The 26,354-nt window shown below is 43.0% G+C and overlaps 2 protein-coding genes across 8 annotated transcripts in view; one reads left to right on the forward strand and one right to left on the reverse strand.

The window, feature by feature from the left end:
- Nucleotides 1–21,945, reverse strand: part of SDR42E1 (short chain dehydrogenase/reductase family 42E, member 1) — a 29,121-nt gene extending 7,176 nt beyond the window's left edge. The window contains exons 1-3 of one of the 7 annotated variants that reach the window (XM_072967817.1): nt 21,761–21,945; nt 19,103–19,266; nt 14,485–14,611 (exon numbers count right to left, since the gene is read on the reverse strand). Coding sequence is in view for 1 of the 7 variants with exons in the window: in XM_031680873.2 (XP_031536733.1) it covers nt 1,964–2,148 (185 nt within the window). In the remaining 6 variants the exon portion in view is untranslated. Of the gene's footprint in view, nt 1–1,463; nt 1,649–1,832; nt 2,164–14,484; nt 14,803–19,102; nt 19,267–21,760 lie in introns of those variants that run through there. The other 6 variants (XM_072967815.1, XM_072967816.1, XM_072967819.1 and 3 more) reach the window with 6 other exon arrangements.
- The window catches only part of HSD17B2 (hydroxysteroid 17-beta dehydrogenase 2), a 55,503-nt gene continuing 49,979 nt past the window's right edge, over nt 20,831–26,354 (forward strand). Inside the window, exon 1 of the mRNA XM_006207524.3 lies at nt 20,831–21,296. Coding sequence (XP_006207586.1) covers nt 21,029–21,296 — 268 coding nt within the window. The 5' untranslated portion in view covers nt 20,831–21,028. The remainder of the gene's footprint in view (nt 21,297–26,354) is intronic.

The raw sequence follows: 26,354 nt of genomic DNA on the forward strand, positions 1-26,354 counted from the left end.
GACCTGTACCTGTTGGAACCCACGTGCGTCTTGACTCCACAGCTTACACCTCAACCACACCAAGCTCTTGGGCTGTGCAGGGTCTCTGACTGAAGCAGCCAAGTCTACGCTGACCTGGGTCCCACAGGGGCTTTCACACCTCACATATTCTACAACCTGACAGGGACCATTCCAATTTCCAGAGGGGCAGGCAGTAGGCGCTCCATCCCCTCCGAAGAAGCAGAGGGAGTGGGGAGGCAGGGCTAAGCTTCCTACATTAGAAATCAGAGAATCCGGGTCCTAGACTTGGTTCTCCTACCAATTCCCTGTGTGACCCTGGGCAAGTCCCAGAACTTCTCTGATGCTGTTTCCTCCTTGCTGAAATGAAAATAACAACTATGGCTACATTTATTTATTATGGGCTAGCTGCTTTAAGGTTTACCACTGAAGCCTCAGGACAATCTCCTGAGGTAGTTATTATCCTCAGCTTTTCAGATATGAGGAAAAAGCTCAGAGGTTAAGAACCTTGTCTGCATCTATCTATCTATCTCTATCTATCTCTATCTATCTATCTCTCTCTCTCTCTCTCCAAAGTAAATGAAACCCTTATCTTGAAAAGGTACCTGCACTGCACCTCCATATTCATTGCAGCATTATTCACAATAGCTAAGTCATGGAAACAACCTAAGTGCTCATTAATGGATGAATGGATAAAGAAAATACAGGGTATATATATAAATATATATGAACACAATGGAATATTATTCAAGACATTTAAAAAAGGAAGGAAATCCTACCATTAGTGACAACACAAATGTAACTTGAGGGCATTGTGCTAAGTGAAATAAGTCAGACAAAGACAAACACTGCATGATATCACTTATACAAAGATTCTAAGAAAAGCTTAACTCATAGAAACAGTAAATGGTGGTTGCCACGGGCTTGGGGGGTGGGGGAGGTAAGCAGATGTTGGTCAAAGGGTATTCGATTTCAATTGTAAGACAGATTTAAGTTCTGTGGCTCTAATAAATAGTATGATGATCACAGTTATCAATACTGTATCATAGACTGAAAGTTGCTAAGAGGGTAGATCCTTAAAGTTCTCACCATACACAAAAAACTGTAATCATGTGAGGTGATGGATATGTCAATTAACCTTACTGTGGTTATCATTTCATAATACATGTGCAGCAAATCCTCACGGTATACTCCTTAAAATTACACAATATTATGTATCAATTATATCTCATTAAAGCTGGGGGGAAAACCAAAAAAGAAGAGAAGAAAAGAAAAGAAATGAAACGAAACTGGCCTACAAATGATGCAGGTATCAGTGGCTGAGCTGGGACCCAGGACTTGAAGCCAGGTCTGTAGACGCCCCCAGCCGGGTTGGGACAGGTCACTTACCACCTTCATAATTTCTGCCACACCTGGTATCTCTGGTACTATTACTTCCCTACTGTGTTTTATTTAAGTCTACTTACCTTTTTAACAATAAATACATTCATTTTATATAGGAAACTTATATGGCCACTTCAATGGAAATCCAAAATCATTTGTCACCAAGAAGGTAATCTTTCCCCCCAAAGTGTGATGAAAATAAAAGATGTGACTCAAGTCTAGCTGGATACAGATGCCTGCAGGCAGCTCTGAGCTTGGGGCCGGCTATCTTTAAAAAAAAAGAAAAAGAAAAGAAAAACAGAAGCTAGCGAAGTGTTTGAGGTCTTCGCGACATTCTAGAAAGCCACGCTGAGCCCGCCCACTTGGTATCCAAAAGAACTAAAAACGGGAGGACTGAGGTCTGCATCCCTCACGACCACGCCCCGTCCCTGCGGCCACTGCGCTCGCCCCACCTGGGCTGCCACCGGCAGGTACCAGCGCGGCCGCCCTCCGCAGCCCCCGACGCGCGCGCGAGCCTGGGCGCCCCCGACAGCCCAGCCCGGGTTCCCGCAGAGGAGGAGTCGCCCAACCCAGGTCCACTCACAGAGGCGGCAGAAGACAGCGGCGCCGAGGTGGCGCGAGGCAGGGCAGCCCCGGACTCATATGCCTGCCGCCGCCCCCGCTCGGCGCCCGAGCTGTGAGACCGGCCTCCTGGTGCCACTTCCGGGCCTCTCTAGGAAACTCGGAGGTCTCGGCATCTTTATGATGTGTAGGTTTCTCATCCACCATCACCTGTGCTGGGGCATCAGGTTCACTTCATGAATCTCCCCGACGTGCCCAACGCGTGCGTTCCAGACTCGTGGGAGCCCTTTCAGGGCATGTCTACTGCTGTCCCTACCTGCTATTTCTGCCTTCACACTTCCACCTCCCTCTTTGTGTGCCTCCAACACAGAGCAGAGGCAATGCCAGATAAATAGGAGGGACTCGGCTGAATCAGTTACTGCTTGGATGGATGGATGGATGGATGGATGAGGCTCTCGAGACTCCTGAGTATTTGCTCCCCATGTATTTTTAAATATCTCTATCTTTGTTTCCAGATTTTTGTATATCCATATGTTTTCCCGTGTCCCCAATTTCCCCTATTTTTCCAGTTCCACTTATTCTGATCACTGAGCAGGCAATAATGCTAAGACTAACCTTTGCTGCTGAAGCAGCCAAAGAAAAGTCATGTAGAAAGGAACGTTGGCAGGCTCATTCAAAGGTTTCACAGAGAGGCTCATCTTATGTCTCCTCATCAGTGGTCTGGTTCTATGGAAAGTTGCAGGCTCTGTGTACACACACACACACACACACACACACACACACACACACACGTGAATTGACCCTTAGCTGGGGAGGTTTCCTTTTTGTTGGATCAAAGGATGGGGGTTTTGGCTTTATACGTTGCTCTTGCCACAACCAGACTCAAAGAGGCTCATATGAAGTAAGTCATTTACTGCTCAGTTTTCACTGAGAACACAAAGTCACAAGGAAAAGCTCCAGCACTGGGATATAAAAATTAATGAAGGCCATGAAATGAAAGCTAAGTCCCTACCATCAGCTTCTCTAATCTTTCCTCTCTGATCTTGTCTGTCATATCCTCAACTGCAATCTAGCCATAAGTCCTAGGAGACTGAGATACAGTTGTACCAAGTAGTCTTAAGGAACAGATTTTCTCTGGCTGCTCCAAATGCACAAAGATTAGAAGAGGAGAAGAAGTCTAGTGAGGGAACCAGTAACATGTTCTTGGGACCAGTAGCCAAGGAAGAAAAGACTCTTCTGAGCATGCAGTATGGAAGAGAGATTCTCTGGGGAATTTCAGCATCCTCTGAGGGATACCCAGATTTATTGCATGTTGATAGCCCATAAGAAGAAGTGTAGCAAATTTAAATGTTAATATTCTTGTGCCACCAAGGACTCTTAAAAATCTAAGCACTCATGTTTTAAGGGAAAATTATAAACATTATAATTAATTTCTTAGTTTCCACTGCAATTTAGGGAGTTGATTTTGTAAAAGTTTGAACAAGAACTTTAAGATAGAAATCAATAGAGAAAGAAATTGACCTCAGTGTGAATTTTTATGTCAATGCTTTTTCAGTTTTTTCCCTGAATAATATATCCAGAAAGTGGATACATTTCAGAAAAATCAATTTACAGTTACAAATCCTCACAGATGAACATTTTATACTTCACTATACCTAGTAGCTCATCAGAATCTCACAGAAATTGTATCAAGTTTCTTTGGATTTCAAGTAGTAGAGAATAGCTCTAGCTGATTTAAGTGAAAAAGGGCAACTTTGAGAGTCTCAGAAAGAGTTGAACAATGTTATGTATTTATGGTAAGCAGTGCTAGATTCTATAACAGATAAACCCTGAAATCTTAGTGGTTAAATGCAATAAATGTTTATTTCTCACTCTGATCACAGTCCACTTAATCTGCAGGGAAGGAAAGAGTGGCTCTCCTGCACACAATCACAAGGGACCTGACCTTCTTTCATTTGTTATGTCATTGTCTTCAACATGTGGCTTCCAAAGTGCCTGCAGAAAGAGAAGCAAGAGCTTGGCTTTCCCAAACATCTCCATTTAAAGTAGGTCTCCTGCAACCCTTGACATTCTCCAATCACTTCACAGCACTTGGCTTACCTGAAATTATCTTGTACATCCCTAGAGTGAAATCTCTCTGAGTACAGAGCTTTATTGTCTGGTCTATTTCCATTGCCCATTATAGCATCTGGCATAGAAAGCAGTTAAAAAGAATTACTTAATAAATGAGCAGGTGAATGTACATCTCTGGTCATCTCTATTCAAAACCAGATTTGCAGGTGACACCTTCTTTCGGCCCAGGTTGGGTCAGAAATCACCCCTACTATAATCAGCTATGGCAAGAGGGTACAAAAGCTACCATTAATAGCCCATCACTAAAAATTGGAGCTGTTTGTAGAGAAGGGAAATCGTTGTGAGTGAGCCTGGGAGACACCCTAAAGCCTTACTCCCCAAAAGTGTGAAGCAGGAACATCAACATCACCTGGGAGCTTATTAGAAATGGAGATCTCAGGTCCCACTCCAGACCTAAGAAGAATCTGCCAAATTCTTGCAAAATTTTAGCTAACTTTGAGGTCCCCAGGGAATTCCTATGCACTGTGAAGACTGAGAGATACTGCCCTGAAAGGTATTTATCCCTACAATGCTCAGATGTGGGGAAGAGACTCCTTAGAGTAGTCTCATGCTATACCTGGGAGCCAAGTGAAGTCCAGCAACTTATCCAAGGAAGATCACAGAACAAGTAATTGACAGAGCTGGGGTTAAAAGTCAAGGCTTCAGATTCCAAATCTCTTCCAACTCCATGCTCGTACCACTGTGCTGCTCAGGCTCCTGCATAGATCTATTTTCTTCCACTAATAACAAAAATTAAAAGGGATAAATAAATAGGAAAAAATAGTTACATTTAAATGGTGGTTAATAGTTTCAAGAATTGATTTGTTTTAGAAAAGGGAACAAGCACTTATCACTTATAGTGCATTTGATACGCTGTTTTTCCCTGTTACCTAATAAAGAACGCCGCAAGTCACAAAATGAATGTTTATATTTCATTTATACAGCAATTAGGCATCTTAACATTCTTTTATAAGCATTTATAGTACTTATTCAGAATGATCAAGCATCCTATTTGGGTCAGTGGTTTTTCTTTCTCCTTCTCTGATTAAACTGTGTTTAAATAGTGATAATTAAAACCACATGTTATTTTGAGTGTCTAGTTCAAGGGCTCTCTGCTCAGGGCTCAAGAATTTGGAGATCTGTTAGAAGGACACAAATTTCCCCCTGTGATAGCACAGCATACCTCTGCCACTTTTGTTCTTTACTGTTTTCAGAGATTGAAGAATGTGGATACCAACCATGTTAATCAGGTCTCTTTGGGATGCAAATGATAGCAATCCATCCCAGTACAGGTAAATCAAAAGTAGAAATGATTGGCTCCTGTAACTGGAAGCTCAAAAAGTGGATCTAGTTCCAGGGTCTCCAACATCATCAGAACTCTGTCTCCCCATTTCTTAGCTCCCCTTGCTACTCTTTGGTTGTTCTCTTCCTGTGACAACAACATGGGATTCATTGACAACTAAAGCTAGCAACTTCCTTAGCTTTGGGTCCTTGAGAAAGACTGTTTTTTTGTTTTTTTTTTTTCTGTTACTTCCAGCAAAAGTCCCAGGTAAGACTGATTGGACAGTTGTGGGTCATGTGATTATCTGTTAACTAATCATTATAGCTGGAGAGGATATAGTCTGATTGACTGAGACTGGATTATCATCCACCTGGAGGTGGTGTATTAATTTCCTATGGCTACTATAACAAATTATTACAAACTTGGTGATGTCCAATTATACATATTTATTCTCTTACAGTTCTGGAGGCTACACATCTGAAATCAATTTTGCTGGGCTAAAGTCAAGGTGTTGGCAGCTCTGGTTCCTTCTGGAGATGTTTCCTTGTCTTTTGCAGCTGACAGAACCATATTCTTTGCATTCCTTGGCTCATGGCCCCTGCCTCCATCTTTAAAGTCAGTAACTTAAGGCTTCAAATCTCTCTTTGATTCTATGGTTGTCACACGACCTTCTCTCTCTTCTATAGTTTAAACTTCCTTTGCTTCCCTCTTATAAAGATACTTGTGAATATATTTAGGACCTACCCAGAAAATCTAGAATAATCTCTGTCTCTCAAGATCCTTAATTCAATCACATCTGCAAAGTCCCTTTTGACATGTAAGGTAACATTCACGGGTTCCAGGCATTAGGACATGGATATCTTTGGGGACCATTATTCATCCAACCACTGAACAGAGAAAGATTATTACAGAACATGTCAGATGTGGTTTTCGAAAGAGAAAGGATTTCTGGCACATAGCCAAAGAACATGCTATACCAACTGACAAAACCAACATGTGCTTTTTGGATGATGGCTAGTCGTTACCCAAAATGTATCTTTCCCTTCTTCCATAACATTAGGGTTTTATTAACACATAACCATCCAGAATAAAAACTACATTTATCTTCCTCCTCTGAAGCTAGATGTGCCCATGTGACTAAGTTTTTGCCTATACAGTATGAGGGGAAGTGATGTATGCAATTTCTGCATCACATGCTTAAAAAGAAATGGTTTGTCCTCTTTTCTCCCTTCTTATGGACTGGAACTCAGCTTGGTCTGCAAAGACTATCTTTATTAAATGATACCATGTATTAGGCATCTGCTGTGTACCAAGTACCATTGCATGTGTAGCACAGTGCAGTGAGAGGTAAGACAATTTTAGGAATGACAACGGCAGTGGTTTCATTTATCATCCAACTGGAGTCCTACTGACTACTCCCTACTGCTGTAGAACAGCCCGGCTCTAAAAGACACTCATCCCCACAGTGACTGGGTCCTCCAGGAGACATCTGCTTCAGACCTGCTTCTTTTGAATCCCCTTCAGGAAAGGAAGAACAAACCCCATCAATATTTCCTTCTAGTATAGGGGGCATCCTCTTAAGAGGGGGTGATGTATCTCAGAACAAACTTGGAAAAGAATTCTGCTGATTGAATTGTAAGCAAGAACCACTATGTCCTAGGTTGAGTTTCCCCAGAAGAAGACATTGAGGCAAGGATTCAAGTGCAAGTGGTTTATTTGGGAGGTGATTCTAGGAAATACCAGTAGGTATTTTGGGGATGATGAAAAGTGGTGGTGGTTGTACAACTTTGTGAATAGTAAAAACCACTGATGTATATACTTTAAATGGGTGAATTTGTGAATGATATCTCAATAAAATTGTTAAAGGGTCCAACTACAATAATGCCAGTCTTGTAATTTCAATGTTGTTTGAGTGGGAGGGGGCAGGATGCCTATTACCCTGGAGATGCCCATGAAAGTGTGTCATGGGTGACAAAATCAGTATAGGCAAAAGTTTGGGAGCCATTGTATTAGAAAAATAAACATGATTGTCTTGCTTCACCATCTCAATAGGATGGCTTTTCCCCTGGGATGCTCCTGTCACTTCCCTCTTTCTCAGAGCGAGGAAAAAAGCACAAACCAGGAGGGAATGTGAAATTTGAATAACAAGTGGTTTTCAATTAGCTGCATTGAAAATTGAGAGTCGACTTGTATTCATTTTCACGATCAAATTACTTCATTTTGTCTCTCCTGTAACTGTGAGGATGATTTTATGCCAGGATTATTTTAGTCATTCTAATTATGCATGCATCAATATTTAGTGGGTGTTTACCTAACCCACAGCATACCCCAAAGTCCTCCTCCCTCAGATACCACTGTTGTGCAATATAATACGAATAGATGGTGCACAGTAGGGAGATGAAATTCCTTTTATTTCTCCAACCTTGTTGGTAAGGAACATTCAGGTGGCATTTCTTAAAAAGCAATGTATATACTATTCAGATGCATCTATAAAACCAAAGGCAATATTGTGAATGCTATGAGTTCATTACATGATACTAAATGCAATTCGTGCACAGATGTTTCATTAGGGATTCAGTTAGGTAAGACAAATTAAAAATTACCATTTGTTTAGATTTCCCTTTTTGCAAGGACTCTTTCGTCTCTTAGCGTGTATTTGAATCTCTCTGTCACTGACAGTATTACTTATCCTAACCTTTTCCTATAGAATCCCTTCTCCTTTAACTGATGCTGCTTAATTATGCTCCTCTCTGCCCCCCCCCTCACATTCCTCACCCCTCCTTCATCTCTTCTTCTCCATCTTCTTTCTTTGGCTCCTTTGTATTTTTCCTCAGCTCCTAACTGAGTAAAACCTAAGACTGATCTTTCAGCCTCTTTTCTTTTATGTCTACATCCTTCACCTAAAAGAAGTCTTCATTTCTCTTGGTTTCAACTCTGAACCCTGGGCTGATGAGTCCCAAATATATATGAACTTGGCACTGGGATGTATTTATGGGGATGGTCCATTTGTCTTAACCTAATGTCCAGAAGTGGATCCCTTATTTCCAGCAAAATCTGGCATTGGCTGTACCCTTTTGCCACCTCCCTTGTTTTCCTTCATTCTCACATTAGCTTAATTTTGTCTTGCAGAATCTCTTGGACTCCTTCCCTCTTTCCATTTCTTCTGCTTCCACTGTGTTTTCCTGATGGCTTCCTCACTAGGGTAACACCCCAGAGTGTCAGCAGATTAACCTTGGCAGTCTGCAAGATTTGATCATCTCTTAGACAACCCATCCTAAAGCTAGACCACAGAGCTGCCATCTTCCTCCTTCCTTCCACTCCTAGAATCCAAAGATACCTGGCTCCTGCATCACTCTCCCAAGTCCTATAGAATGAGGTGAAGCTGGAAGAGAGCCTTAGGTAAAAAAGTAGGACATGAAATGGGGCAAAGCAGGGACCAAAGCCACAACATGGATCACAGGGTGTTGGGAATGCGGAAAGAGAGAGAGAAGATACCAGAAGAAAGGTCTCCTGCCTACCCGTGGGATGGCCCTGGGGAGGAGCTGTTATTCTTTCATTCAGAAGCATCTTGTTTATCTAGCTGTACTCAGGATCGGGTAAATCAAAATCGTGATCATTTCAACCCAAATGTAATATTGTGAACACAATATTTTTGATAAAATACTTTCATCTTATCATGTGTGTTAAATATATTTTAAAACAACCTTACAACCGAAAATTTACCTCATTCAACACAGGGAAAATGCTCCTCATATAACTGGCAAAGCCATTCCACATTGTCAAAACAGTTGGGCAGATGAAAGTATTTGAATTCTTTTTGAGTAATATGCCTCTAATTATATTTAATGAGCGCCAGTTAGGAAAAATATGATTTCATATTTCATTTGGAAGAAACATACCAGCATCCTCATGACAACTCTTTCATTGTTGGTAGATAGATAGATACACAGATTGTGGACTTTGTCGTTGCCAGGAGTTTGTTACTTGGGTTATTTTCATGGGAAAATTTAGAGCATACTGAGGTGGGAGGAAGTGGGGGTAGGGTGCATTAAGCAGAATAGCCTGAAGAAGGAATTATAGGTGAGGGAATTAAGCAAGTGGACAAGGGTATTCCAGGCAGAAAGAGCAGCTGGAGCAAGGCTCCAAGGCAGGGTTGTGTCTCTGTGTTTGAGGAAGTGGCAAGGGGGCCCTTGTGACTAGAATGAAATGAATGAGGACAGAAGTCAGAAACTAGATCATCCAGCCTTGGAACCACTTAAGGGCTTTGGCTTTTACTCTGGTGAGATGGGGAGACCGTGCCAGCTTTTCAGCAGATGAGTGATGTGATAGGGCTAAGGTTATGAAAGGATTTCCCTGGTGCTAGGTGGAGAACAGACTGTAGGGAGATAAGGGTGGGACCAGGGAGACCTCTTCAGAGGCTGTTGCTGCAATCCAGGCAGGAGATGATGGTGCTCAGACCAGGCTGGTGGCAGTGGAGTGGTCAGTTAGTGGATATATTCTGAAGGGAGAGCCCGCAAGACTTCCTGATGGACTGGTTGTGGGTTGAGTCAAAGGTCAGAGACAAGAGAAGTCCAATGCTTGTGTGTTGCACTTCTAAGGGGACAACGTTGCCCTCACTGAGGTGGGGAAGTCTACGAGGGAAGCAAGTTGGGAACATGTAGACTGGGGCCTAGAGTAAGCAGTGAGTTGAGCACTCCACAGGGTAGAGGAAGGAGAAGCTGGAGTCCATGGACAACAAGGGAAGGACGAAGAGGAGGGGGTTAAAGAGAGAGTGAGAGAAGCTCGGAAAAGCATATATGAAGGCAGTGATGTTCCACAGTGGTAAGTGTGGGAGGACACGTGGGCCCTTGTGAGGAAGTGGAGGTCCCTCTGATGTTCTGTGCACTTTGGTGATTGTGTTAGTTTCCTAGCGCTGCCCTAACAGCTTACTATAGACTTGGTGCTAATTTACTTTCTCACGGTTTGGAAGACTAGAAGTCCAAAATCAAGGTGTCAGCTGGGCCATGCTCCCTTTGAAGGCTCTAGGAGAGGTACCTTCCTTGTCTTTCTCAGCTTCTGGTGACTCCAGGTGCTCCTTGGCTGTGGCACCAGATGCCATTTTCTGTCTCCGTCTTCGTGGGATCTCCACCCCTGTCTCCTCTGTCTTCTCTTCTGTCTCTTATAAGGATACTTGTCATTGGACATAGAAAACAAACTTATGGTTACCTGGGGGAGAGGGAAGGGGTAGAGGGAGAAATTGGGAGTCTGAGATTTTCAGATACTAACTACTATGATAAAGTAGATAAACAGCAAGTCCCTACTGTACAGCACAGGGAACTACATTCAGTACCTTGCGATAGCCTATAATGAAAAAGAATATGAGAAGGAATATATCTGTATCTATCTATCTGTCTATCTATCTCTATATATACATCTGAATCACTATGCTGTACACCAGAAATTAACACAACATTATTAACCAACTATACTTCAATTTAAAAAAAAAAGGTGTCACTGTCATTGGAATTAGGGTCCTTCCTAATCCAGGATGATCTTATCTAGAGATTCTTAAGATAAGTACATCTGCAAAGACCTCTTTTCCCCAACTAATGTCACCTTCACAGGTTCATGGATTTAGGACATGAACATATCCTAGTGGGGCCACTGTTCACCACACTACAGTGAAGTAAATGCTTCCCACATCACCTCCATCTCTCCCACTGAAACTCTCAAGCCACTAAAGGCAGGAGGAACTTCAGTAAGGTTCATTTTACTGCTTTAAGTTTTGTTTTGCAAATAGACAAGGAGGCTGAATTTCACCTGGAGTTCAGAATGGTAGAGAGAAGCAGTCACTTACAAGAAGCAGAAGGAACTGTGAGAAGGTAGGTTCTTGAAGAAAGAAGATCTTGAAGAAACCTTGGTAAGGCTTTGACATTCCCAGGCTATGGGATTGGGAATTTGAGCCAATCTTATCTGGATCCCAAAGTTTAGGAAGTTCCAGCTGATATCTGGGTTATAAGGACATAAACTATGATCATATTATGTATTCCACTTTGTAACCTGCTCTCCCTGCTCAAAAAATATTGCAAACATTTTCTCAAGTAATTAAATATTCTCCAAAAACATGATTTTTAATGGCCGTATAGCAGTCCATCAAAGGAAAGTACTGTAATATATACAACAAATCCTTTATGGTAAGCCATTTAGGATGTTTCCGTGTTTAACATATGATAAATAACACTGAAATGAACAACTTTCTCTATAAATCACTGTACACATCTTTGATTATTTTCAAATGGTCTCATTTTAAATAACCATGAACAATTTTGTGAGAGCGATTTCTGTTCATTGTTTTCTTTATGAACTAAACCTTTTCCTTCAGGCAAAAAAAAAAAATGGAAAAGAAGTTCTTGGAACATCTGGCTTATGGTGTAATTTACTTTTGGTATTCAGCTGTGCTCCCGAATTTTGAAATGTCTTCTTGCTAATTGACTCATCCTAGATTTAATATCCCTTCTGGAGATACAGATGCCAGTGTGTTTCCTTCTGTGAACCTTCAGCTTGGGGGCATGACCAGAGGAGAGAAGCCACACCAAGCTGTGCACAGGTTGCCTGCAGCTCCTATCTCTCAATTTGTAAGTCCCAAGAAGAAGGCACAGAAACTGACAGAATTATATTGCAGGAGTTTTGGTGGAGGCTGAAAAGATTCTTGAGATAATGGCTGCCCCTGAAAACTCTGATATTCCAGGACGTTTACATGGATTGTCTTTACAACCAACAGGAGGTACAAATCACCACCCCACTACTGTGGCTCAGAGAAGAGAGAGCCATTTACACAGTCAAGTAAGTAGCAGAGGTAGATTTCTACCCAAGGTTGGTATTACTCAGATCCACCCTGTTGTATGTTAGTGGGGCTCCCATATTTTTGAAGTTGGAACACAGGTAAGATTTCGGATCAAAATTTGGGGAGACACATAGACTTGCCAACTTTTAATTTTTAATTTGCCCAAGTAAGGGCATCAAAGCAGGAACAACAACCAAGTCGTGGTATCACCACCATTTCATACACGAAAAGATATTTTAAAGCCCAAAAGAGAGGAAGGCTATAATCTCCGAAGATAATCCTCTAAATTAAATGTATTCAATCTTATGAAAACTCAGTGCATTGTTCTTACTAATGCCTGGCATCTCACCATGGATGAGGGGTGAAAGGGGGCACTCTCTCTAGACCATATTTAAGAAATGCTTCCAGATATCCTGGTGGCATCACCGTCTTGACAGAATGGTTGCTCTGGCTTGGCTGACCAATATGGAAGGGGGTGCATGGCAGGAAGGAGCTGACAAAACATTCAGCCTAGTGAGAGAGGGGGGTTCCCGTCATCACCCCCCTCTATCAGGGTAGAATCCTCACACTTCAGTTCTTCCCAAGAGTGAGGAAAGGAAGTGGAGGCAGAGGGGGGATGTAGACTGACCTCAAGACATTTAAGAAGGAAAATATAAAGGGAGAGAGAGAAAGATTTGGATACATGAGCAGAAATATTTTTGGGTTGATTCCTTAATGTATTCATGAGACACGGAGCTTTATATATGGAGAACTCCTGTCAGTCTCTAAGTAGATCGATCAAAATAGAACTCAGGGATCTTCCAAGCTGGCTCTTGACTAATGTTATTTTTCTAATACACAATGTGCAGGAGGCAAGGACAATGGATTCACGAGTCCATCTTACTCTTTCAGTCACACTTGAGTCCCTCGAAGACAAGCAGGGGTCTGTATTTCCCATTATTGGCACTGAATGGACACTTAGTAAATAGTTGATGAACCACGAAATATAAAAATCCATTTATTACATCAGTCTGTTACTGTTCATTGCAGTAGCTGACCCCATCCCATCCACCCTCATTGCTTTATTCTTGGATTTATGGTTCTAAGTGGCTCCTAAAGGCAAAGTTGGCTTGTGGATGGTCTCCATGGATAGGAGGGTCATAGGAAAGGTAAAGAAAATGAAGATCAGGATGGTCTCCTGACTCATAAGCAAGGCTGAGTTTCCTGAAGTTAACCATTATTGAATGAGTGCTTTGGAACTGACATTGTACTAAACACTTAACCAGCACTGAGCTCACATGATCCCCCTAAGAACACAATGAGGTATATAAATATTGTCTCCAGTTTACAGACTGTAGGCCCCAAGGAGGTGCTTAGTGGCTGGGCTTGAGAGCTGTAGTGGAGGAAGGTTGGAACGCACATCAGCCTTCCACATACACAATGCAGGCACACTTACATTCACACACACACACACACACTGCCCCCACACACCTATACACATATACAGCCCCACATAAACCCACACACTCCCACACCTATACACATGTGCACACACATACACGTATATACACATGATGCACACACACTTATACCCACACAGATTCATACCGATTAATATCTATACACATGTACATATGTGCACAGACACACACACACACACACACACACACACACAGCAAGAGCCCTGGTTATATACCAAATTCTGATGTTCATTGTCCGTATGACTCTAGTTAAATGTTCCCTCACTGCAAGCTTAGATTGAATCAGTGATCATCTGGTCACGTGTCCAGGAACCCAAGGGTCCGTTGTGGTGCCCTGACGGCTGCCTCGTGGGTAATGGAGAAGTTGGGCATGATGGCTGTCCGTACCACAACTCACCTCGGCTTCAAGCAGGACAGCTAAACTTTCCTTTGTTTCACTGGTTGCTATTCCATTTAATTATTTCATTTGCATAAAAGGGCCTATGGCTTAGCATTTTTTTTTAATCTTTCTTTTTTTTTTTTTTTTTTTGATGGAGAAGCGGTGATTGAACCCAGGACCTTGTGCACGCTAAGCATGCGCTCTACCACTGAGCTCTATCCTCCCTCCTCGTGGCTTAAAATTTTGTAAATCAAGCCGACTGGAGAGTCCTAGGGGAGAGGGTCAGCCAGAGAAAAGACTCGGCCAGGCAGCGCCAAGGGGTTTCCAAGAGCAGCGATGGTGAGCCATCAATGCTCCAGTATTCCTTGGGAGAGCCCCCTAGTGGCCACCTCCCTCCCACCCTCCAGCATCCAGAGAAACTCATACACAAGAGCCGCAGAAGATGTGGGCAGGGGATTTGACAGAAGTGCAACCTGTCCCAACTCACCCCTCTGCGGAGGCCAGGCGTGGTGGTGGCTCTGTTTTGTGAAAAGAAGGCGCTGAGCTCAAGGGAGCCTGAAGGCAGTCCCTGGGGTCCAAGGGGACTTGCTGGTGGGAGCCAGACCTCCCTGGACCTGCTGGAGGCAAGAAATGCTTTATGAGAAGTGTAAATCCCCCAAATCCTCAGGAATAATGTAGGGTTATGTATGAGGCATCAGGATTCCAGCCTTATGAGAGAAGGAAGATCCCAGAAAGCCAAAGACTTGCGAATATTCAGATTATACATTTGTGGGTACCTAAATCCAAAACTACCACCAGGGTGGCAGGGGAATATTTAAATGTTTTTTATTGAGATTACAAACCTCCTTGGCAGGAGGAGAACTGCTTTGTAATCTGTGCTTAAATGTACTTAGTGAACTTAAAGAGTGTGTGCGTGTGTGTTCGTATTTGGCTTTTCCATTTTTGATGCTTGCTGTGTATCGCCGCTTGCTGTGTATCGCCGCTTGCTGCGGTCGGTGCTAAGAGCAGGGAGCGGGCCCTCAAACAAGAGCAGAGGTGAAAGTATTTGGATTTCATATCCATCCACAGAATCCATAACTTGTCCCCTGCGTCTCCTGAGCATGAAATTCTGTTGCCTTAAGAGCAGGACTTTTTCCATTCTCACATCTCACATTTTGGTCCCCAAGTGGCAATCCATTGTCTGCTGCCAGTTGGTGACAAAGTTTTTACTGTCCTGGGGGTGATACCTGAAAAATGAGGACAACAGAGAAGGCTTCTCATAAAGTTAAAAATATTCAGCATGTGACCACATTTTATTCTGAGACTGTGTCCCCCTTTTCAATGTTAAAATGTCTTTTCTTGTGTAGACTGTCAGTTGTTGATTGTTTTAAATGCATTTTCACTCAAGAAAATTAAATACCGGTGACTCAACGTGTATCTCTCTCCTTTTAAAAGCACTTTACTGGTCTATGAAGTGCAAAAGTTGGGGACTACTGATCTAGGCAATTTTATTATTAAGTTGTAGTCCAATTATTCAGTTACAGTCCAAGGAAAATTATCAGCCGGAATCATAGCAAAGATTTTCTAAGAAAATTACACAGGAAAAGTTGTTGCAGCCTAGAAACTAAAAATATAAAACATTATTAAACCTAAAGATAGGATACCTTTCTCTACGATGCTGAGATCCAGATTTGGTTTTTATCTACAAACAACCTTGATGTAATTGGCATAGCCACAGATTAAAATGTTTTCTTCCAGTTTTATTGAAACATAATTGATATACAGTGGTGTATAAGTTTAAGGTGTACAGCATAATGCCCTGACTTACATACATCATGAAGTAATTATTACAGTAAGTTTAGTGAATATCCATCATCTTGTATAGATCAAAATTAAAGAAATAGAAAATTTGTGTGTGATGAGAATTCTTACAATTTAGTCTCTTAACCTCGTATGTAAAACTTACAAGACTGTTAATTATATTCATCATGTTGAACATTATATCTAGTACTTATTCATCTTATAACTGGAACTTTGTACCTTCTGACTACCTTTGCCAGTTTGCCCTCCCCGCACCACCCACCCCTGGTAACCACAAATCTGATCTCTCTTCCTAAGAGTTTCTTTGTTTCTTTGTGTTTTTGAAGCATAGTTGACCCATAACACTAAGCTAGTTCCTGATACACAACATAGTAATTTGGCACTTCTATACAGTTTGAAATGATCACCACAATCAGTCTAGTTACAATAGGTCACCTTACAAAAGCATTACATAGTTATTGGACTATACGCCCATACACTATGCATTTCATAACTGTGACTCATTTATTTTGCAACAGAAAATTTGTACCTCTTAATTTGTGTCACCTGTTTCTTTCCTCAACCCACTCCCCTTTTGTAACCACTTGTTTGTTTTCTGTACCTATGACCTTGTTTCTACTTTGTTGTTTATTCATTTGTTTTGTTTTTTAGATTCCATGTATAAGTGAAATCATACAGCATTTGTCTTTCTCTATATGACTTATTTCACTGAGTGTGATACCCTCTAGGCCCACCCATGCTGTTGCAAATGGCAAGATTTCATCCTTTTTAATGGCTGAGTAATATTCTGTTGTGTATATATCCCACATCTTCTTTATCCATTTATCTATTGATGGGCACCTGGGTTGCTTCCATATCTTGGCTATTGTAATGAATACTGCAGTGAACATTGGTGTGCATATACATTTACTATTGTTATATCTTCCTGGATTGATCTCTTAATCATTATGTGATGTCCTTCTTTGTCTCTTGTTACAGTCTTTGTTTTAAAGGTATTTTGTCTGATACAAGTATTGTAACCTCAGCTTTCTTTTCCTTTCCATTTTCACGCAATATTTATTTCCATTCTCTTATCAGAAGGTATAAAAAGACTCAGGAACTTTGCTTCTGGTAATGGCAGACAAAATAATTAGGATCAACCCTCTTGCTGAGAGCTTATTCAATAGAGCAGAGAAAACAGAAAATACAGCTTGTCAAAGGTATCAAAATGCTGAAGGAAAACACCCGTCAACTTAGAAATTCCATATCCAATGAAATTATCCTTCAAAAATGGTGAAATGAAGACATTTTCAGGAAAACAAAAACTGAGAGGTTTCCTCACTAGCCTTTGCACTAAAGGAAATACCAAAGAAAAATTACCCCAGGAGTATGTGTGGAGATACGGGAAGGACTAAGAAGCCATAAAAGGGTAACAACTTTGTGGGACTATTAACTGAACGTTGACTGTATAAAACAAACATAGTATTGTCTTGTGCAATTTGCCATATCTAGGTGTGTCCTGAACTGAAGAGTCAGTTTCAAAGTCTTTACAGTACCTGTTATAAGAGGCATACTGGCAGTAGGCAAGATGACCACTTGGTGGGGATGTTAGAATTTCTGTTTTAGATGGGAAGTTACTTCTTCAAATTTAAACTCAAGAGCCATCCATTCTAAGAAAGTGTACATTCCAGGATTCTCAGCATTTCCCTCCACGTCCACTCCACTGGGTTGGGAAATCCTCTCTTTTGGGTAAGATAGCTTGTCTTCAGAAGGCACCTTCAAGAAGGCACCTCCCCTGGCAGAATGCAGCAGCACATTGACTCTTTGGCAACATTAACAAGAATGAATTGACCCAATTGGAATTGATCCTTCCCCTTGGAAAGCTACAAGCAAGTTTGCCAGAAACAGGATGTTGGTCAAGCAAGGATGGTCTCAAAGAGAGCTCCAGGACAGAGTGACAGGGATGGAAAGGATATCCAATTCAGCTCATTCAGGTAGAGGAAGTCCTCATTCAGAGCAGAGCAGCCCTCAGACAGACTAGGACCCTCAAGTCCTCAGTCTGAGTGAGGATATTCAGGGATAGGATGGGGTTAGGCTAGTTTTCACCTGCAGTTCCTTACTTGTGTTCCCAGTTGGTAAAAAGCCTTCTTTTCCACCACCATCCACCGTCCTTCAGAGGAGGGAACTGAACCTCAGGAAGGGCAGGTCACTTGCCTAATGCTTCACAGCTGTAAGTTGCTGGAGCTGGGATACGAATTCAGTTCTGTGAAGCTTTAATGATCATGTTCTTAACAATGTGCACCTCCTTTCCCAATAGAGGGCAAGGAGCATCCTTACTTAGACTTCCATGTCACGGCAGCTTTCCCTTCTCCCTGGGAACCCCAGGACTGAGAAGCTGGGAAGCCACGCAGGCCGCCCCAGGAGCAGATTCACTCTGTCTTCGGTGGGCGTGCACCTATCTGGAAACACATGTGGGCGTTTGGCTCCAGCCCCAGCATGTGAACCACTGACAAAGGCCAGCAAAGAGCTGTGACAACCTCGCATCCTAGAGAACCAGAGCTAGCCTGACTGAATCCTGCTGGCTGAGGAGGCCTTGAGGATCACGAAGTACCAGCACCTGGGACAGGCGAGCACAAGGATGAAGGCGGCACGCCTAAAGCCCAGGTGGGGCAGCGCCCTCTTGTGGAAATGTCAGCATTGTGGCTGGTGGTCAGTGAGGTGTGGAGGCTCCAGAGTGCTGACTTTTGAGCCAGTTAAGTCATGGATGTGGGTCTGGAACTACTCTTTCTACATAAGTAACTTATCCTCTTCCAGCCTCAGTTTTCCATTCTGTAATATCCACAATAATATCCACCTTGAACTTTACGAGCTCAGGGCCAGTGAGACAAGTGGGCAAATACAGGCTGGAGGCAACCTGGATTAATATGAACGGAGAGGCAAGAGGGTGGGAGCGACAGTGTGTGGAGAGAGGGGGAGCTCAGGGCTGGCCAAACAGAATTTCAAATCCTTACCCCGAAGCTCCCTGGCCTGGAGCCAGAAACATCTCTCCACCTCAGGTGTCTATGTGGCTGGGAGGGCAGATGAGAGGTGCCATGGCCCCCGAGGGACCCCCATAATGGCTTTGTCATCGCCCCTTGAGGCCCCACAGCACAGTATGGTTTGCATCCAGTATCCCTTGGGTCTTGAGACAGTCCTGAGCCCAGGTGGGCTCTGCCTCAGATCCCTTTACAGCTGAGCTGGTCAAGGGCAGTGATTCACCCAAGGCTCTTCTGAGGCCAGAAGCCAGTTTCCCTGCCCCTCGTCCAATGCTCTATCTACCCTCTTACTTGATAGGCTGCTTGGTCCACTTCCTCCAAAGTCCTGCCTCCCCGACGTCACCCATAACTGAAGTCTTCTCCACAGCCCTCAGGATGCACTAACATCCGCCATACTTTGGGACAAGTCTCTAGTCCACTGTGCACTTTATTTTATTCCTCTCGTTCTTCCTCTCCTATTAAAAAAAAAACAAATTGCCAGCATTTATTTATGAGGCTCCTTCTGTTGTGTTGGGTAGCATGTGTTTAGTGCCTTACCTTGGTATTTTTATTGTTTCACAACTGAAGGAATGGGAGGTGAATCGCCCACCTGACAACCTAGTTAGTAAGTGGCAGAGATAAGACTGGATTTGAATACAGGTCATCCGACCTCAAAGTGAGAACTTTTCTTGCCTCTCCAGATATGCCAACACTCAGCCTTTATCTGAATTCTGCGTCCCTCTACAGGACACGCCTAAGGCCCAGGTAGGACAGTGCCCTCTTGTGGAAATGTCAGCATTGTAGCTGGTGGTCAGTGAGGTGTGGAGGCTCTAGAGTACTGACTTTTGATCCAGTTAAGTCATGGGTGTGGGTCTGGACCTACTCCTTCTACCTAAGAAACTTTTCTTCTTACAGCCTCAGCTTTCCATTCTGTAAAATGTGCACAACAATATCCACCTTGAACTTTACGTGCTCAGGGCCAGTGAGAAAAGTGGGCAAATACGGGCTGGAGGCAACCTAGGTTAATATGAACAGAGACACAAGAGGAAGAGGGTGACAGCAGCCCTGGCTCACTCCGAATGAGCATGAATTAAGCATACTCATACAGCCACATATTTCCTGGTGGGTAATTTAAACCCTAAAGTTTAATATAAATACATATAAATAATTTCATGAGGTTCAAATGAGGCCAAATAAGGAAGGGTTAGTACATAATGCACTAATTGTCTTTTTTTTTTTTTTTTGCCTAAGGTGAGCAAAGTGATTAAGAGCATAAATCTCTGAAACAAGGCTACTTATCTCCCTCCTGTGTGATCTTGGGCAAGTCTCTTAACTTCTCTGTGCCTCAGTGGCCTCACTCGTAAAATTACTAGAATAAAAGAACTTACTTCCTAGGGGTATTTTGTTCAAAGAGACTGAGCATATTGACTGTTGAGTGCCAGTGCTGGAGCAGAGCTTGACAGAGAATAGGGTCTCAGCTGAACATGGCCCCTGGCACAAGTAAGTACTAATACGTATTGACCATTATTCATTGTGTTAGGATTGTCGTTATCTCTCCCTGGCATATCTTTTCTCTGGCAAGCCCACCGCATTTCTCATCTGCCAAGAAGCTCATCCTCTGGTCCTCTATTTCCTCTCCATCTTACCCTTCAGTCTGACTCCAGTGGGAGATGGCAGGAGTTCTGCAGACATGGACAGTCAGTGATGCCATCCCCTTCCAGAACCAATCATCCAAACTGGCTGCCTGGATTCACGCATACATGCGTGCGCGCGTGTGCACGCACACCCCGATTCAGGAAAAGAACTCGACAGACAGCACAACACAGGCTCCTAATGGAGATTTCCTGTTAGCAAGAGGTTTCGTTATTTGCTGTTAGATAGATTGAATTCTGTCAATTATTACCCCACTAGTTATCTCTCCAAAGGTCATTTTTAAAAAATGCGTGTTTATTGCAGGTGAGTGTGCATATGTGTCATGTGTACAGTGGGAGGCGGGGGGGAGCAATCAAATAGGAAGTGCTCTAGTATTTATATTAAACTGCAGGGTTTAAATTCCCCACCAGGAAATATGTGGCTGTATGAGTATGCTTAATTCATGCTCATTCAGAGTGAGCCAGGGCTGCTGTCACCCCCTCCCTCTTGCCTCTCCGTTCATATTAACCCACGTTGCCTCCAGCCTGTTCTTGCCCACTTGTCTCACTGGCCCTGAGCTCGTAAAGTTGCGGCGAGTCTCTGAAAATGGGGACTTTCCTCTCTGAGACGGCGTGGCTCTGCCTGGCTGTCACCGCAGTGCTCGGAGGAACTATTCTTTGGAGACTCAATAAGAGCCAAGGGCAGGTGGGAAAAAAGGTGGTCTGCCTGGCAGGCCTCTGGGGAGGGGCGTGCCTGCTCAGCCTATCCCTCTCCTGGGGCTTGCTCCTCTTCTCCTTTTCATGCTTCATCATGTATACTTACTTTTCTGGCCAAGAGTTTTTACCTGTGGATCAAAAGGCGATACTGATCACAGGTAAGTGGACGGCACGGCGGTTCTCAGGGCAGGATCTGGCTCTTGCTTTGCCTTAGCGAGACTATTTCAAATTAGGTTTAAAATTTTTAAATAAAATACTTAGCATGGAGTAAAAGAAAGCACATCCCCGGTGTCTTTCACTACACTGTTTTGGTTTGCTTTCTTTAGGAGGTGGACTTGAAGTGGCTGGTGGTGAGACGGATTGGGCAGGGGATATGTGCACTTAAGCCATGATTTTGTTAATTTCCCAGGCTATATATGAATAAGCAAATTTGGTTTGTTTCATTGTACCTGGGAAAGTCCCATAGGTTTTTCTTTTTTGAGCTTAAACAGAATTCCGTTCTGAGATTAATGTTCAGCTGGATTCTAGATTTAGGCTTTTATTCCCTAGATGTGCAAAAAAGCTGATAAAGCCGGGTCCTCCTTGTACTTTGCTGTCTATTTTAAATATTGAAGGGACTCACCTGGGCTGGAAATTCTGCGGTTTCACCAACTGCTGTCCAGAACCTTGTGTCTCATCTGAACCTTTGTCTTCAGATCTGTCATTGGACGGCTAATGTTTCTTAGTTGGATCAAGCTGACAGTATTTCCAGAAGGCAGCTGCTTGTTGGCCAAGCAGCCAGCTTTTTCCTTCTTTTGTGTTCCTTTTTCTGCTGCAATTGTGAGGCCAAATTAAATTTCTGTGTGTTGTAAAACTGGTTTGTTCGGTTGTGAAGTTTGGGTTTGGATAGGGCTTTAATTAGGATAATCCTAATCCAGAAAATCCTGCCAAGGTGAGGATATCAGCTGCGGAATCATTTTCCAGGAGAACATCACCCCACCCCCAGGCTCTGCGCCTCGGGAGTGAAGGCAAACAGGGAGTGTGGATGGAAACAAATCAGGGAGTTTCCCAATTCACTGAGAAGTGGACTATAAAGTGACCCGTCTATCTTGCCTTTTACTTTAACTCAATAATAAAATTCTCTCTTAAAATTAGAGGCAAGTTGGCGCTTGGAGTTTTGAAGTGCTGCGGAAAACAAGCCTCTTCAAGGAAAAAAAAAAAGAAAGAAAGACAAAAGTAAACAAAACAGTTCAAAGGTAGAAAATTCAGTTAATCAATGGGATATTTATCTATGTGAATGTCTGGTATTACCTGGAATCATGCATCTAGAAGACTGGCTGGCTTTCCCACTGTTTCACTAGAATTCTCTGGGGCTGGCTGTGTGAAAAGCTGTAACAACAGTATACATTTTTCTGTTCTGTGTATAGTAGCAAGTACCCATGGTCTTCAAAGTAATTCCAGGTCAAATTTATTTTCTGTACTTTTCCACTTGAACACGAAAGAAGACAGAACAAATAAGCATGTTTAGAAAAAAAATGACCATGATGTGTGGTTGACACTAATGGGACATGATCTCTTGGAGTCCAAATATTCCTGGGAAGTCAATTTCAGGGAGCAGCAATTTCAGGGAATTCTAAGGCTCATAACACTAAAGCTTAGGGTAAACTCAGGCAAACTTCAGCGAAACCGAGAAAATAGGAATTGTCTCTTGCTTGTTTGTCTTGTCGGTGTTCTTTATCCTCTGCTTTTGAAGATGTAGGCATGCAGAAATGCACAAAGCACACACCCAAGTCAGCCCACATCCGTCATGGAAATATCCCGACGTGTTTAGTGGCATGGAAAACTGATTCAGTTAGGCAACTCAAGCCCAGTGACTAATCCCTCAGTGACATGCCTAGCAATCAGAAAGCTTAGGATGAAGAAAAGAACTGCCTACTTTTATGGCTGACTGAAACGTGACTTTCAGGTTCTTTGTCATTGTCATGGGGCATGCCATAGACTCAATACAATTCTAGAGAATTCATTTGTACTAAATGGGGAAGTTTCAAATGGATTCATTTGGTTACACCAAAACTCGTGTTAAGTCACCATGACTTGGAATAAGCTTTGTTTGAGGTTGGCTTGTGTTATAATTGGTACACATTTTCGTGTGGTGGGGGGACAGAGAGAAATGTGGCAGTGTGCATCATGTGTGTGCCATGTGTTGTCCAGAGGCAGTGAGGGAAGAAAATTAAAGACCATGCAATTGTTATATTGTCAGGTGATGGAATCAGAGTTCCTCGTTTTCCTTGACCTTTGACCCACATTCACTGGGTTTCCTTCCTCCTCTTCTGAGGTTACATGTTGTCCTTCTCAGCCTGCTCTTTCAACTTGGTAGAAGACGCACAGATAACTTTGTTTTTCCACCCTCAGCACTTTCATCCTAGCGCCTCCAATCTTTCTCGCATATGTTGAATATTAACTATTGATTTGGCATCTACCGTGTACAGGGCACATTCCTGGGGGGCTTCACAGTCCCCTGGGAGAGAGAGAAAGCCGGCCACACCTAACCATAACCATGTGATGGGGCTCAGAGTGTTCCTCTGGGAGGATTCCCAGACTGCCAGGGAACCTCCTGTTGAGTGCAGGAGGCACCTTGTTAGGAACTAGAAAGTAGCTTTTTAGAGGGAAAATAAGGTCTTCCAGGCTAATTGGTTAACCAGCTATGGCACACATGGCTAGCACTCATTAAAACTTGTTGAGTAGGATAATTGTTAATTGGAATTTGCAAAACTGGGCACAATGGATCAGAGAGGGGAAAAAGAATATGTTTTCTGTGAAAGTTTCATGTTATGCTCCAAGTGAAGTGTCCTAGGTGGATGCTGACCCCCTTCTAGGACTTATTAAATAGTCCAGTTAAGGTTCTAAAATGGGATACTATTGGCATCAGTTTGGGATTTGGGCTCCTTTGGATTTAATGTTAGACTGTTGAAATGGATAAACATTGACAGTAGACTAAGGACTAAGGGAAATAAAATCTCTGTGCTCAGAGCTTTACATGCATTTTGTATTCGATTCCCAAAATCCTAATAACTTACATCTTGTGACCAAGGAAACTATGTGTCCAAAGTCACTGAGCTGTGAAGTCGCAGAGATGGGACTAAACCCAGATCAGACCCATCTGCCACCCAAAGCCTTGCTCTTAACCGTTATCATTATCAGCGTTACAGCCACGGTTACTAGTAGCCCGTAAATGTCCCCGGAATATAAAATGTGTCCATTTAACTGGCAAATAAGTGTTGAACACCCATTATGTGCACAAGACTCTGCTTGTTACAGAACTTGGCAGTTGCTTGGATGCAAGATATGTACCTGAGAAAAGATAAAATGAAGGTACTATAAGCACAGTTAAGAATGTTTGAAAAGGGTGATGGTTTGAAAGATGCCATGTGGTGAATTTGACTTCAGGTTTGAGCTTGAGGGTAGTGAGGGGCAGTGTAGGTGGAAAGCCATTGGCAGTTGGAAATACAGAACTCGATCTTGATTAGGATTGGAGAAGGAGGATGGAGAAACCCAAGAAACAAAGTGATGCTAATGCAGCAAGGAAAGGGGTCACTGGTACATACGGTAAGGAATCAACACAGTCCTGAGAGGGTCTATAATTCAGTCAGTCTATCAGATTTGTGTATGTGTGTGTGTGTGTGTGAGCGCATATCCTCTTTTATCATTCAGTTTAAGCTTTGCCTTAGCCCTCTACAGAGAGGCATATAAAAGGTATTTGCTAACTTGGGTAATTTTGTAAAAGTTTGAATCATGGTTCTATTAGGCATTCGAGATGGGATGTTTAGGTTGGCAGATATTCTCATGGAACGAAAGTCCTCCCAAACATATTGTAAGCTGTTTGAAGGCAGGGACCAGCTCTTTTATGACTATGGCCTCTTTCTCAGTCTCTGAGCGCGTTAGACCCAACACAACGTTAATGAGTGAGTGAGCCCTGAGTGAATGAACCACGCTGGTGAGACATCCCCCTCCTTTTGGTGGCCACTGGTTGGACACAGTGGGGTTGTCCCATTCTGCCCACTTGCTCAGGTACTTGTATCTGCCAGTTCTTTCTGCCGGGGTCACCTGTGTAGAAAGGACAGAGTCATGTGGCCAAACTGTGGAGGCCCCTTTGTTTGACAATCACTTAATTATTGGCTTGCTCTGGACAGGCTTTGTGATGACTTGGTTCTAAGCGTGCTCCTGCTTACCCGGGATGTGGCATAAACAGAACATCCTCTGGTCACACTGTCCCTCCCCACCACCACCAGGCTGCTGAAGCTTCTCACCCAAGGGTCATTGGTGCCCTCCTAGGCACCAGAGCTGGACTTCCACTACAGCACTGCTGACCATCTTTTCTTTCTTGACACAACCTCCTCTGCCTTCAGAAGGGTCCCTGATACAAACAAGTTCTTATTTTGGAAGGCGATCAAAGACTATCTTTGCTTTCACTTTCCTGGCCAAAGCTGCCTTGCCTATTTGCTTATGTCAGATTGTAACCCTTGTTTACCTCACAGATTTTAGAATCCCCTATTTATGCTCCTAGAGAGGAACTCTTCCCAGATGCTATTCCTTTGCCTTATCCCCTGCCTTCCTAATTTTGGGGTTCAGTGCTGGGCTCTCAGAGCTGGGGATTAGATTAGATCATAGGGAATCAAAATAGATGTGCTAGGATGTGGCATGGGCAAAGGTTCTGAAGCAAGACCCTTAGTTCTATGCTGTATCTACCTCTGATTCTTCGTTTTGTGCCCTGGCCTCATCTGAGAGTTTCCTATGTGACCACTTCAGCCTCTTGAATTTTCTCCCATGATTCTTCTCAGTCTTGATCCTTTATGCTGAGTTGTCTTTTGAATTCTTCTGAGAGAGAGAGTCTTTGCTGGGCATTGGATTAGGAGACCTTACTCTGGGCAAACCTGACTATGTTCAGCTGTTGTCTCTCCCCCTGAGCCTCCATCTCTAGATAAGACTCCAAGTCTCGGGGTGAGGGGTGCTGAGAGTGATGAGGATGTGTGATTGACGTGAGCTGTGATGGGAGACACAACTGGTGGTTGTCTTCACAGTTCATGTTTTCAATAACCATTTGTCAACTGCCTATTGAGCACACTTGAGATACAATGGGGAGTGAAGACAGACAAGGTCTCTGCCTTCATGAAACTTAATTCCAGTGGAGGAAAACATAAAACAAACCAACCAATAAATAGACAAGATCATCTCAGCAC

The sequence above is a fragment of the Vicugna pacos genome, chromosome 9, assembly GCF_048564905.1.
Source record: "Vicugna pacos chromosome 9, VicPac4, whole genome shotgun sequence".
In the NCBI taxonomy this organism is placed as follows: domain Eukaryota; kingdom Metazoa; phylum Chordata; class Mammalia; order Artiodactyla; family Camelidae; genus Vicugna; species Vicugna pacos.